This window comes from Pholis gunnellus, assembly GCF_910591455.1.
Source record: "Pholis gunnellus genome assembly, chromosome: 9".
In the NCBI taxonomy this organism is placed as follows: Eukaryota; Metazoa; Chordata; class Actinopteri; order Perciformes; family Pholidae; genus Pholis; species Pholis gunnellus.
This window is the reverse complement of record NC_136535.1, coordinates 6,124,258-6,138,727: the sequence shown is the minus strand read 5'-3', so window position 1 is coordinate 6,138,727 and position 14,470 is coordinate 6,124,258. Positions and strand designations below refer to the sequence as shown.

Sequence of the window (14,470 nt, the reverse complement as noted above, 5' to 3'; positions counted from 1 at the left end):
CTCTCTCTCTCTCTCTCTCTCTCTCTTTCTCTCTCTCTCTTTCTCTTTCTCTTTCTCTCTTTCTCTCTCTCTTTTTGAATAACAACTGATGACCTCACCAACAGCTGCCCACCCAGCTGCATGTAAGACGGTGTGTTTGGTGTAGAATCACACTTGTGTGCGAGTGAGACACAAGGCCAAACTTTGCAGCAGCAGTTATGCATCATCCATCCGTCTATTCATGTATCTGTCTCTACTTTTCTGTTAATCAATAAGAGTGAAAAGAATAAATAAATGACACTTTCCTTTTGGGGTTTTTCCGCACAGCTGGGCCTGCTTATTGGGCCATAAAAGCGTTTTAATTGGACACTGAGGTTCCGAGCGGCCATTTCCATTGGCTTATTGGGCTGTCGGTCAGTGAACCCATCCATCTCTCACCGAAAGAGGTCGTCGTCAGCACTTCTCTTTTTTTCGCTTTACGAGGGGTCGTTGGGCGAAGAAGCTGCGGTGATGTCACTGTAGAGTAAGAGCAGGTTGAAAAAAGGACTCTTCGTCATGTGAGGGGACTACATGTGGCAACAAAATTCAATTTGGAAAAAGAGCTTGAAGACATTAGTACATATTCAGCCTTAAATGTGTGTCTGCATGTGCCACAGAATGGCTTCTATGTGGGAATTGTGTTGTAAACGTCCCTTTACAGCTGGAATAAACCTGTGTAGTTTCAAGAAATGTTGCTTATGTAGCAGATAAAGCTCACCCCCCCCCCCCCCCCCCGCCCCCCGCCCCCCCTACCCTTTGTTGTTGAGGAGAATGAATCCTGGTCCGCATGCTGATGATGGATAGATATTGGTTTATCTTGGTAGTAATATCCTTTGGCGCGCAGAATATTGGTTGCTAATGAATTTGATTCATCTTGTGTTTGAAATGACTGCATTTGAATGAGACTCGCAATTTGAAACTCTAACTCATAATGTCAGTGGAGTTATTACAAAGCAGGGATTTCCAAAAGGCCAACGCGAGGACCACTCTTTGTTCAGTTTTCAAAGTTTCTCTCATTTGTTTCTAAACTCAATATCAGAGTGAACCTTTTCACGAGAGAAGCGGGGCTGAAAGTGTCACGTATTCTCCTTCCTAGTGAAAAACCATCACGAAAGTGTGATGAACGCGCAAGCTGACACATCAGGATTCTCCCGCTGACCTTAAACACTGCTGATTAGTGTGTCATCCTTCGGTCCGCTCGTCTGTCGTAGTCCTATTAGCCGTTTCATTCACTCTTTAACCCGCTGGAACAACAAGGCGTTCAGCTGCACCGCTAACAGCCGGCTAATCCAACCGATCTGATCAAAGGTAGCCAGTTAACCTGAGCTTATCCGCAGCCTAAGGAAATCTGTTTAATGAGCTTACATTCAATCACTGTGCTTCCAATCAGCTGGGATTGAGCCTTGGAGGTTATTCTATGCTACCAGATGGATTTTACTCATAGTTCTCTCTCTCTCTCTCTCTCTCTCTCTCTCTCTCTCTCTCTCTCTCTCTCTCTCTCTCTCTCTCTCTCTCTCTCTCGTATCCTTCTGCCTGGATTTGATTTTCATCAACTCAAATGTTTTGTATATGTAATGACTGCATTCCATCTTTCTCTCTGCATCTGACTCTGTCTCCCGCTCAGTTTATACTGTCAGTGACGTGAATATCTGGCTGTGGAAATAAGTTGAAAAGAGTGTAATTGTGTAAAAACACTGAATTTTTTTTGAAAATATTTAAAAAAAGACGTCTGGAAAAAGGTGTCTCTTATGTCCCACGATACACTGTCAGGTTTCTGTGTTTTGCTGAACAGCCATCTCTCTCTCTGCGTCCCAGTCCGTCTCTCAGTCCGTCTCTCTCCGTTCGTCTCCCTCCTTCTCCCGGTGTCACTACATTTTGACATGCGCGCCCCACCCCCCCACAGTGCTTTTGACGCATTCCGGATGTGACAGAAGTCGCGCGAACCCCTCTGTCTCTCTCTCTCTCTCTCTCTCTCTCTCTCTCTCTCTCTGCTGTCTTTTCCGTCGTCTCAGACCAGCGTGAGCAGGAACATCATGTACCTGTGAACACATGACCTCTGGCGACGCTGTCACATCTCGTCTCTTCTCTCCGTCCGCTGCGTTGGCCTCCGCTGTTATTTCTCAAATATTAAAAAAAATATATAAGTTTGAGCAACTCACTGCCGACGGGGAACTTCTGGGATCGTTTAAGGACTCTTAGGAGGAACTTTGTGATTTTTTTCTTTCTTTTACAAACGGGTCCCTTTGCGAGAATTTATTTCACAACTTGCTTCACACAATAATCGGGTTTCAGCCAACCAGACTGTTTTATGCCATTAGTGGGTGTCTGGGCTGAAAAACAACATTAATAAACCAAGAAGGAATAACTTCTTCTTTTTCCAGGTGGTGGAAGCTCTCTGACTTTGTTGAGGAAAGTCGCAGAGTTTTTACATCGTGGTCTGTAAATAAATACTCCTCGGTGGCCTAGTTTGTAGCTGCAGCTTCATTTATCTTTTGATTCCCTTTATTCCCTCTGAGAAGTGACTGAGCTCATATGAGGCTTATTTACTATTTATCAGTTGTTTTACTCTGCCAGGAATATATTACATCCCTGCAAAGATATTTGTTTAAAAATGTATGTTTTTAAATTGTAAAACATGAACAGGAAAATATTACAAAAAATAAGCTTGACAATATTGTACATTTGGACATAATAATGTACATTAATCGGACAAATAATTATATTAAGACAGTGCGCTAGCTTTTTTATCTTTTTGTTATGAATGTGAAGTCTCCAAACCCAAGCTGAGAAAACTCACCGCAGATCCAGAGAAGACATGAGATCACTCTTTTCACAGGCACGAGGAAACGGGACTTCATGTGTAAAATTGTCAGAGGGACCCTTTCATTTGTTCAATTTGGGGTTTAACGCCCCTGAAATCTACAGTTCATCATTTGACCTTTAAAGCTGGTGCGACTTTTCATGTTATGTGCCTTTACCGTCAGCTTACGGCGGCCCAGAGCGGCCACCACCACCTCAGCTCAGTCTGCGGGGAAAAACAGTCGGTATTGTATGTTTCTGCAAACCTTGGATACGCGGAGCAAACGGAGCAGTATATGGAGTGGCCGATACTGAAAGTCACGTGGTAGATAAAGGCGAGTGCAGTAGGAAGGGACGGGTCAAACAAACGTTGGACTCTCACTCAGGAGATCGCTGTTAACGTTGATTTGACGCTCGTTACGTAGCATTGCGTATAAAGTCCGCTAGGGGCGGTTGTTGTTACGTAACTATTTGAACACAAACAGTGGGTTTTTTTCTTCCCTTAACCAAGAAGTTGTGTTGCCTAAACCTAACCAATCCTTCCACGAGGTCGTCCACGTGGCAGTGTGCGTCCCTGCAAGTGGGACACAAGGCTGATGTGAAACGTTGACCGTGGTTTTACAGAAGCATCCTATGCTACGAGTGTTTACTCCACGGGACAGTGTGTCACTCTGCTGTTGTTAAATCACTGGCTTGTAATGCAACGAGAAAGGCTGGAAATCGATGCAAGTTCATCTTTTTCCTTTCCTGCGACTTCCATGAGGTTTTGTTTGTAGCAAAGCACAAAGCGTACTCCCTCCAAACAAGGAGAAGTGTCTTCCTTCTGCGAAACGTGTCCCCTCCCGCTGCAGGATCAAGTGGCTTTGAACGCTGACATGTTTACGCGCGTTCGCTTTTTCAGCACCGAGGGACATTCTGCTGTCTGCTCATCGGTACGCGTCGTCACACTGTGCGCGCATATGTTTCTGTGTGTGGCTGTGAGTCAGAAATCAGAGGAGAAGCGGCTCGCTTTGCACTCTGTCTGCTGCCTCCGGTGCCTCTCTGGTCATCAGGGAGGAGGAGGAGGAGGAGGAGAGGAGAGGAGGAGGAGGAGAGGAGGAAGGAGTGAGTCATGCAAGTTAGACTTTTAATAAAAACAACCGCCAGGGTCCACAGCCCGGATCATGGTGATGAGGATGATGATGTGTTCTGGTGTTGATCGAAGTGCTGCCGGGTCACTTGGTCACTGTGGAAATTGCGAGTCGTAGTTCAGCGTCTGGTATGAATTTCACAGACGCTCCCTTTTCATTTTCAATCCTCATCATCCTCCGGTAGAAATAAGAGCTCCTGTAATTGAACCTCTTGTACCGTCTGTGCTCCACTCTGCAGGTTAGTCCAGAGTGACACTAGATAGCTGCATCAGGAGCTGGACAACCTCAGCAGGAACCTGTATTTACTAAACGTTTGCCAGTTATTTATGGAAACGCTTTCGCAGGACCACGACTAAATAGATTGTATTGATGTGACTCAGTGGACCTGAAAGGTTGCATTAAAACCTTGTTATCTCTTTGTATTTTCCATATCTTTGACAACCAGAGACTCTAGCTTTAGTCAGTATGTTGTGGTCCTTAATTTCATATCATTATCTTTTTCATAATGTTCCCCCTAAAACATTTAGCCCTGTGGTGCATCTCCAATGATCCCAAACTCTCAGCTCCATTTCCTTCCCTTAGAATGCCTCTCTGGACTTTAACATGGTTGTTTGAAGTGCAGTATACATTTCAGTGGTATCGGTCTGCCGCTGCAAATGCACGTGGCGGTTCTTTCGCGGATCCTTTTTTGCGATGAAAGCACACATTTTCTTGACGAATCAGGATCCACAGAGCTGCTAGCTTCACCTAAACGTTGTTGGAATTTAAAATTAGTTTCACCTCCTTATTGGAACTGGAATTAAAGAACAAAAACAGTAAATTACAGTAAAGCAAAACTCATGCCAACTTAACTTTTTTGTCGGATCCTGCAGTAGAAATAAGGCATGAGTTGACTGTGTAGGTTGTTGTTCTTGGTCCCCACGAGCAACATTACAAACCCAGTTTTAACAACGCCGAACAGATATCACTTCAGCAGCTGCAGCACACCCGAGCTTGGAAAAAAACGGCTTCCAACCGTAAAAATGTCAAATGATTATGATGCAAAAGTCACACACAAAGACACACACACACAGACACACACGGTGATGTCTTGCACCAGTGGGACCGAGGTTGCTGCCAACAGAGCTCACACTGGATCACTGAGGGAGGTGTTGGCGCTGGTTTGGCGTTTGCATGACCGGGACCGAGAGTCTGTGTGCGCTCGCTGCATGACAAAGACGGCAAATACCGCATGAACCTAATACCATCAATCATATTTTGTATTATATGAACATTAATTGATCTTCAAGTAAAAATGTTGTGATGAAACAAAGCGGGTCTCTGCTGCAGCGGTTTCAACATGATCTCCACAGACAGAGTGGCCTTTCCCGCTACGAACACACTCGTCACACACACGCACACACACACACACACACACACACACACGCAGACAAATGCATGTGCACACGATCACAAGCTACACGTAGAGACAATCACGCACTCATGCCAAGACAATGGCCTGCTAATCCGGGCCTGTGATTGGACGGGTACAGATTACCCAGAGGGCACCAGCTGTCGGGGAGAGGCGAAGCCCAGTTTCCTCAGTACAAGCACACACAAACACAAACACACACACACAAACACAAACACACACACACAAACACAAACACACACAGACACACACACGCACACACTGTCACTCACTAATGCTGAATGAAACACGGAATGGGGCTGAAATGTTCACCGACATAGCAATAGCATGTGGCTACATCTTAAATCTCAAGCTCTCATACATTTGTTAGCTTGCGTCACGCTCGCGCGGCCGAGCTGAAGCATTCAGCTGCTGTCAACAGAGACCGTTTGTCACTGCTGTCAACAGAATGTAAAAATAGAGATGGGAATTAATATGATGTTATTTGCTAACGGCCGTCAAGCCCAGCCAGGTAGCCAAATGTTACAAATGCCTGGACGTGTTGCGTGTGCTTTTATTTCCAGCCTGTTGTTTCGAGCCTTCCACCCTGCACACACTCTTCTCTTTGTCTGGACTCTAGAGGATGTGAGAGAATCCTCAAGTCCACATTTTAAAGTATTAAAGGTATCTTACATTTATTCATGAGAAATAACTTTTTTTAATCATTTAAGGCGGCTTCTTTGTCCAGAATGAATGCAAAACATGTATTTGACGTTCACTGACGCTCGATGTTATGTATCACTGTGTCGTTGTATTTTCATAAAGTCTCACTTGGGTTCTTCAGTCTGCTTCGACCAGTGTTTTATTTCTTAAATCAAATTCCAGCCCACATTCTTTAATTTGGCTTCTTGAAGTCTCTGCTCTTACACCATGATGCATCCCCCCCCCCCCCCCCCCCCCCCCACACACACACACACACACACACAATCACACACATACTGCACAGCTTTTATCCCTCTATCATGCTGCTCCCAGTGCAGCCACAGAGGGCCGGGCCGGGCCAAACCGAGCCAGTCCAACAATGCGGGCGGAGGGAGGAGACAGGAAGCGCTAACTGACACGCTGCTGGGCCGAGATAAGGGCAGATCCCACTAAATACTGGAGTCAAGGGAGAGAGAGAGAGAGATGGGAGGAAGGGAGAGGAAGAGGAGGAAATGAGGGGGGGGTGAAGGAAAGGAGAGAGAGCAAAATGAAAAAAGAGAAAGGAGTGAGAGAGCATAAATACTAAAATGGTGAGAGAGGGAAACAGCCAAAGAGAGATTTACTTTCAGTGTGTTATGGAGACACAGAGGACTGAGAGGCTTTGCATCGGCCTAGATTCTCCCCTGTGTGTCTGTCCGTCTGTCAACACTGGCCCTGCTCTCTGGACACGACACTGACGTTGTTATTCTCCGAGAGACCTGCAACATTTTCATAAACGGGGAGGGTCATAAAGTATTAGCACGGTGAGAGGTTTATCAGTGCCTTGGCTTGAACCACAAGGTTAAAGTGCTCTTTAAGGGCTGTGAAGGGCCACGCATGACATGTGGTTTCTACAAGTCGCATTATGTTTCAATTCACAGATATTTATTTTTCATTCATTTTGTAAAGTTCAAAATTAATGAACACTCTCGTAGCTTGCCGGAGGTGTGCAAAGCATCACAGTGAAGTGCATTCTTTTTTTAACAATGCAGTACCGACTTCAATTTGCACAAGTTTCAAGAGTCTGCTCATTGGTTTTCATACAAAGGATGGAAACCGACTGCCTGGACCTAGTAGAACCTGTTAGACTGTCGAGGCTTTGTGTAAAAAAAGGACAATGAACATCCTCAGACTGAAGCCGAAATAACAAAAATGTGTCACGGTGCTACTACAGACTGCAGTGTTTAAAAATGTCTGATTTCCTACTTGATCATTAATTCCATCGCTCAGTCTCCAATGTTGTAACCGTTGAGTGTCTGGCAACGCTTTCCTTCAGGAAACAGAATAATATTGCACGCAAAAACAAACTAGCAAATGCACACATATAGTTTTATGTTTCCAATATTTCCTGCAGGTGAACAATAATCCCAGTTCCCCCTGCTGAGGACGCTGAGTGTTAATGCTCTTTGATTTGTGAAATAGAGTTCAGCCCGTTTGATTGGACCAGGGAGGGAATTTGTTTCCTGGATGGACGAGGTCCTGGAAACATGAACTGAATGTTTCTGATATGTTCAGAGGTGGAAAAGTGAGCATGTGACCTACCACATTAGATGTTACATGTTCCGTTTTCTCGCTTTGCGACTCTTTTTCGTTTCATGATATTTTAGTTTTCTCTTTGCTGCTACTATTTGCTGCTGCAGCTGTGTATTTCCTAGCGGCGATCATTACAGTTTCCTTATATCTTATCTTGTTATTTGTTGAAAAGCAGTATGAGCCAGGGGTTGGTTTCATCTTCATTCAACTGCACATTAAAAAGGATCAAAACAGAAGATTCTTAGTTTTGAAGCTTACCTTTTTAAACATACCGTGATTATTGCTTCAAATTAGCTTTTTTTTGTATCTCCACCAAGCACTGATTGCCATCAGTTTAAAACTCACGCACCGACCTGTTTTTGTCTGCAGGAACGACAGAGCGCGTGTGTCTGATCCAGGGGACGGTGGAGGCGCTGAACGGCGTCCACGACTTCATCGCTGAGAAGGTGAGGGAGATGCCTCAGAGCACCCAGAAGACAGAGCCGGTCAGCATCCTGCAGCCACAGACCACCGTCAACCCCGACCGCATCAAACAGGTCAGTCCTGACTGTTTCCTTCTATTCTCACTCCAGGAAAACCCAGAGCAACTCAGGCTCTCCCTACGTGTGTGTGTGTGTGTGTGTGTGTGTGTGTGTGTGTGTGTGTGTGTGTGTGTGTGTGTGTGTCTGTTAGTTGTTTGCGTGTGCCAGCTCTGCTTTCGGCTCAAGGGGTGTGTGAGGAAGAGGAGGGAGCCAAGTGTTTGCCTGCGGAGTGTCAAACCGTGCGCATTGCTGTGGTCGAGCTGTGATTTTCTGTGTGAGTGAAACTGAATGAGGCGGGGGGGGAAAAAGAAGAGAAACGGCATGCAGACATGTAAACAGATGAGGGAGGAGGGGGGGGGAAGGATTAAGAAATGAAGGGGAAAGGAGCATCAGGGAGATAAGAATGCAAAGAAAAGAAAAGAAGGAGAAAGGTCAAGACTGGAGAGAAAAGGAATAGATAGTGTGGAGAGATGACACCCACCCAGACAGGATGCAGTGTGAACATATAAACTCCCCATGTGGTGTGAACTGTAGGGTGCCACACACACAAACACACACACGCACACACACCTAAACATCCACCCGCCAACTGGGAATAGTTTCCCGCTGAGGGAGGAAGTGTGAGCGAGTGTCCTGATCTCTCTCTCTCTTTGTTACAATCGGGCTCGGGAGGGAATTTCCTCTTATTTCTGTTCGTTTTCGCGATTTGTTCTCATCCTGTTTGTGCCCGTTGACGTTTTCTTATTTTTGCACTTCGCTCTCTAACCGAGATAAGAAAAAAAAAATCTTGTTTTCGCAGTCGACAGATTGTCAAAAGAAAACATTTTTTTTTTTTAAATTGGACGAACATAAAGAAATATATATATAAATGATATGAATATCATAGAGTCACATTAGATCATTACATGTTTCAGAGTCATTATCATTTTTGGATTATTAAAGAAATACTATTGGTCCAATGATCCCAATTAAGACAATAAAAGCTCTTGGATGGTTTTGCATGTATTCAGATTCTAGATGGCTTTCAGACTGCTTTTCGATGCTCTTTGATTTTGAAATCACATTTTCGTTTGTTTAAATTCATTCAACAGAACCTTGATTTCACTTCTGCTGAAGGCCTTTTTTTTTTTTCTTACCGCCTATTTTTGTTTGCATCTCTCGAATTTGTACCTGTGAAGCTTTCTCATCCCTTCACGTTTTATTATATGGAAAGTAGCTGATACTCATTAAACTAAAAACACGCGTCATGTTTCAGCTGTTTACAAAGAAACTGACAGCAGAAACCTTTCACAAAGTTTGGTGTGTGCTTATAGAAACAGTTGACAGGAAGCTCACCCCGCTGCTGATTGTACAGCCGTGTAATGCGGGACAATTAGTGCGGCCATCGATTATGATCCGTTTAAGTGATTATCATCGTTCTCTCTTCATGATTGCTCCCTATTGATTAGTCAGGTCTGGCATTGTTTCCAACTATTGACTGTTCAGGCTTGCCAGACGACGCAGTCGACCAGGGCTTGTGGGCACGCACACACACACACACACACACACACACACACAGATAGGCCCACACATACTCACCCACACTCGACCCTCCGGCCCACACACACTCTGCAGAGTTGAACTCCAACAGACATGTTGAGGCTCATGCAGACAACAGTATTGTATTGTGTGCACAGACTGTGTCTTGCTTGTTCTAATTTGCATGCTGGGATGGTGAAGGACTACTTATTCAATACATGTATGTGCACACCTGGATATCACACCTGTAGGTAATTGTTTAGCATCTCCTTGGGAATCCCGTTCATCCCTTAAGTGCTGGATGTGATGCGGTTGAGGCCACAGGTCTCTGTGCAGGTCTGTCAGGTTGTTTTTTTCCACACCAAACTCAGGTTGTAGTTGCCATGCAACCAGTGGGGAGTCCAGGAAGTCACTGCTCAGAGACCGACAATACTGCAGCACATACACTCCTGTAACATGGCGAAGTGATGTGTGGGATGTCACAGTGGGAACATTTTCCCTCCTGTTAATATATTTTTGACAACACCAGTGTTACTGATCACACCGGGCATTTTACGAGAAAAGATATCCGTTGATAACGGTTTATATCTGTAGAGTGCTGACTTTAGGGTTACGAGTCGTGCCTCTAATTATGAAGGTAATATTGTAATAACACTGAGGCTCAGTAGTCTGAACCAAAACAGCAAACTCTATTGCTCCCATTACAGGTTTACTCATTATGTTCTTACCTTTCACAATAAAAGCCCTAAAACACATATATGCTGCGTCACCTTAATAAATTGATTTTCGCGAAGAGACAACTCAACGAAATAGCTCACACTTTGAACAAAACTAACGGTTTATATCCGAACACCGCGTAACACTGTGACTCGACAAATCAGTTTATGTACAGATTTAACAAATGAGCAATAAAGTGTCCATTAGTGCGCTGTAGAAGTGATGGCTGGGGGGTATTATGGAGTGACACTAGTTGTTTTTTTCTTTTCTTAGTGCTAAGCTAACCAGCCGCTCGCAGTAGCTTCACATTTTAGTGTGCAGACATGAGACTGGTGTCAATCTTTTCGTTTTAATTTTCCGCCCGCAAGCGAATATGTGCAGATGTGCCAAAAAGAAAAGGGGAAGACTCTCTTTTAACAAAACTAAAAGTAGCAGACCCGACATGTGTTCTCTGTTCGTATCGTCGGCGTCGTGAGCGTCTGAGCCCGAGGCTGACTGACAGTTGAGAAATACTCTTTTGGACGAGGCGAGCAGCCGCAGGGAGACAAGCAGGCTAATAGCTGCTGATATTTAGACACTTATAATAGAGGGCGAATCCCCCTGTTGCTCTTTAGGCTATTTATACCACGTCGGAGAGGCGACTAAATGGATTTGTGCAGCAATTTGAAGACACACAGATACACACATGTTCCGACACACACACACACACACACACACACACACAGAAAGAAAGCCCCAGACCAAAATAACAGATGCCCCGACCTTTCAAAGACAGTTCACTCAGCCGAGCATCGTTCAAAACCCAAAGGACCTGATTTAAAGTTGTGTTAAGATGTCGCCTGCATTCTGAGGAAACAGAAGCATGTTGATAAAGTGATCCACGACTATATGAGCACGCTGCATCTGAGGTAATAGCGCATACATATCTTTGCTCTCAATTGTGAAAAAGATCAATAATAATATCATTGTGACAGTGTAATACAGTGTGACACATTTTCCTTCTATCTAACGGTGAAATATAAGGAAAACAATTAAAAGTATTTTGTTCAAGTGCTTTTGTTTTCCGACAGACAATTTAGTAGCACAGAATTATGGAAGAATATATGAGAAAAAAAATGCAAAAGTAACATTTTATTATAAACTGTGCCAAATTAACAACTTAAAAAAAGCGGAACGTCCTTCGTTTGTAGTCACCACAAAGTGTAGTAAGAGTACTGTAAGTAACACATTACTCCCAACACACACGCTCAGTCACATATACATTTAAGGTCAGTGGGCTGTGAGTAAGCTGAGAGGTCTCGGTATTTAAAAGCATGGCTGTCATTGTGGAAACACACAAACACAAACTCACTTTGATCTGATGAATGGAGCTCTGTCATACACAACAAGTGTGCCCATGAAAGATGAACTGGTGTTCTGTGGTGCAGCCGTCGATTGTCTGCTATTTTGGGGTTGTGGATAAAATGTCTTCCCCTTCTTCTTCTTCTTCTTGTCAAGAGTGCGGCTGTTGTAGCATGTGGTGTTGGCCTCACTGGTTAACCCCTGGGAACTGGGCGAGAGAGAGAGAGAGAGAGATGTTCAAAAGGGCACTTATAATATTGAGGAAAAAGACGAAGAGAACTGGGGAGAGGGTGTGGAGTTAAATGACATAGAGACAGAGAGGAGGACACAATTCAGAGAACAAGAGTCCGGGCTGAGTCGGTGACTTCAGGGCCGCATAACAGGACAGCGGAGCAGATTTATGGGCTGAATGAATTCTTCTACCGGGTCTAATGAGGGCTGACGTGACATATAGAGGAGAATTTATTGAGGGATTTCATTACACTTTTATTGGCCAGTGGTTGCTTTTGGGTGTTAATATCTAATTTCACTTGTTGTAAAGTGTAAAAATAAATGTTGATGGCAAGTAATGAACCCACATTTTAACCAGTGGGTGATGTCACACAGCAGGCGCCAAACCTCCGGGTCTGAAAAGTGAAGCCAATTCTGATTTCTGATTGAAATGACCAGCAGGGGGCAACTATTCAAGTTTCAAAAAGAAGTCTGGTTGTATAGAAGTCTATGAGAAAATGACTCTACTCCTCTCTTGATCTATTCCCTCAGTACACATTGTAAACATGAGTTTATGGTCTCAATCTCTAGTTTCAAGTCTTCTTCAATACAGCATGATGTTCATTTAGAGTCAAATAGACCATAAAGCAGAGTATGCTTTAGGGCGGGGCTACCTTGTGATTGACAGGTCACTACCACGGCGGTGTCCGGTCAGGGAGTCGTGTGTGTTCTCGTCTTTCAACTTTAACCCTTTGAGAGTGTGTTTTCACTTCATAAAAGTTCATTGTAACATTTCGGACGCCTTATTCAGCATTCTGTTCTTAGCTCCACCCTCTTGCGTCACCTCCGGTTCCAGAAAAACAAGATGGCGGCCAAATTGCCAAACTCGAGGCTTCAAAATCATAGTCCACAAACCAATGGGTGACGTCGCGGTGGCTACGTCTACTTCTTATTAAGTATATGCACCAGGTCCAGGTTTTAGGGCTAGTTTGTGACCGTGTGTTGTTTTAGTGTCCTGTAAAGAAGAAAAGCAGCGCACAACATCAGTGATCAGCCGAAGCACTCAGACCTCCCTCTCTGTGTTTATGTGTAATGTAGTGAAGCATCACCTACTTACTGCATCAATATTGTATTCATATTGGCAATAAAACACTCTCTCGTCTGTTATTGTTGCACTATGGTGTTTTGGAAGTGAGCTGCAGAGCCGAAGCTGTCTCCCCTGTGAGATCAGCTGTAAATGGCTTGTGGTTTTGTTGTGGTATTAATATTCCGGAGCTATTTCTGGCCCTTGCCGGCTTTTACTCAGACTGAAAACGGCAAACACGTAAATACTTGAGCATTTACGCTCATCGCCTCTAGTCTGGCTGTTTTTCCTGGCCGCTCCCTCCGACCACTTCCTGAAGGAGAGAGGGGGCATTTTCCGGTGAACTTTCACCTCCAGCGCGAACACCTGTTTCCTACTTCCTGTTATTGTCTTCCCTGCACAGGAAGTTGGCCACAAATGTCAGGAAAACGTAGAGTCTGGCTCACTTTGTCTCAGATGCTGAAGAAGTGTATATTATATATTAATATATATTAATGTATATATTAATGTACAAAACATTTCAACATTTAATACGCACCACTCCAGCCATAAAAACAGTCATTTTAACTTGTTGATTCTCAGAAAACACACGTCATTCAAAGTCCACAGAAACAAAACAAACCCTGTCAAAACCGCTTTCACTGATCCAACAATCACCATGTCTGCTTTGAGGGCTTAAAAGAGAGACTGAATAAGTAACAGATTTTTAACCGTTGTATTGTCAGAATGTTACACTCCAGAGCAGACTTTTACAGTATGCTGCCTTCTTACGTAACATTTTATCTTCCTGTCAGTCCTGTGATTTGCAGTCTCTGCCAAACCACTGAGTCAGCAGAATAACACACACACACACACACACACACACACACACACACACACTCTCTCTCTCTCTCTCTGCGTCTCTTATCTTCTCCAAACCGTCATGATTGAGTGTCTGCATTACATTATCTCTGCTGTTATTTGTATTTTCCTGCCCTGCTCTACACATGTGAACACCACGCACAGAAAAAACATTTTGCATTCCTGTCACTTTTCTTTTCCTTTCTTCTTCTCATGTTTCTCTGTTTTGCTTTTGTTGTGTCGTTATTAAGGACACGTTTATGACGGCGTATAAGGGCCATTTTAGGTCAAAAGAAAGATGTTTTGAATGAAATATTTACAGAGTTGGGGAAGGGTGGTTATATTCCCAGGGAAACAACAAGAGATTAACGAGGTACATCTAAAAGAAAACAACTTGGATATTGTATGTGATTAAAGTTTAAATTTACAAGAGACAAAATCAGAGATACAGGAGGAGAGGAGGTAAACACAAAGGATTCCAAGGTGAAAGGAAGCAAGGAAGGAAGGAGACATTGTATTATCTGCCAGTTCAATACGCAAAGAGATTTTAATGTACTTTTTACAATATCTGTAGTTGCATGAACACCACGGATGAAACTTTTCATGCTTTTGTTTTGACACACAAAAT

General features: G+C 43.9%; 1 protein-coding gene across 1 annotated transcript in view; it reads left to right on the top strand.

Annotated features, from left to right (window-relative positions):
• The window catches only part of LOC306701246 (RNA-binding protein Nova-1-like), a 46,259-nt gene that overhangs the window by 22,269 nt on the left and 9,520 nt on the right, over positions 1–14,470 (top strand). Inside the window, exon 2 of the mRNA XM_079166504.1 lies at positions 7,981–8,147. Coding sequence (XP_079022630.1) covers positions 8,067–8,147 — 81 coding nt within the window. The 5' untranslated portion in view covers positions 7,981–8,066. The remainder of the gene's footprint in view (positions 1–7,980; positions 8,148–14,470) is intronic.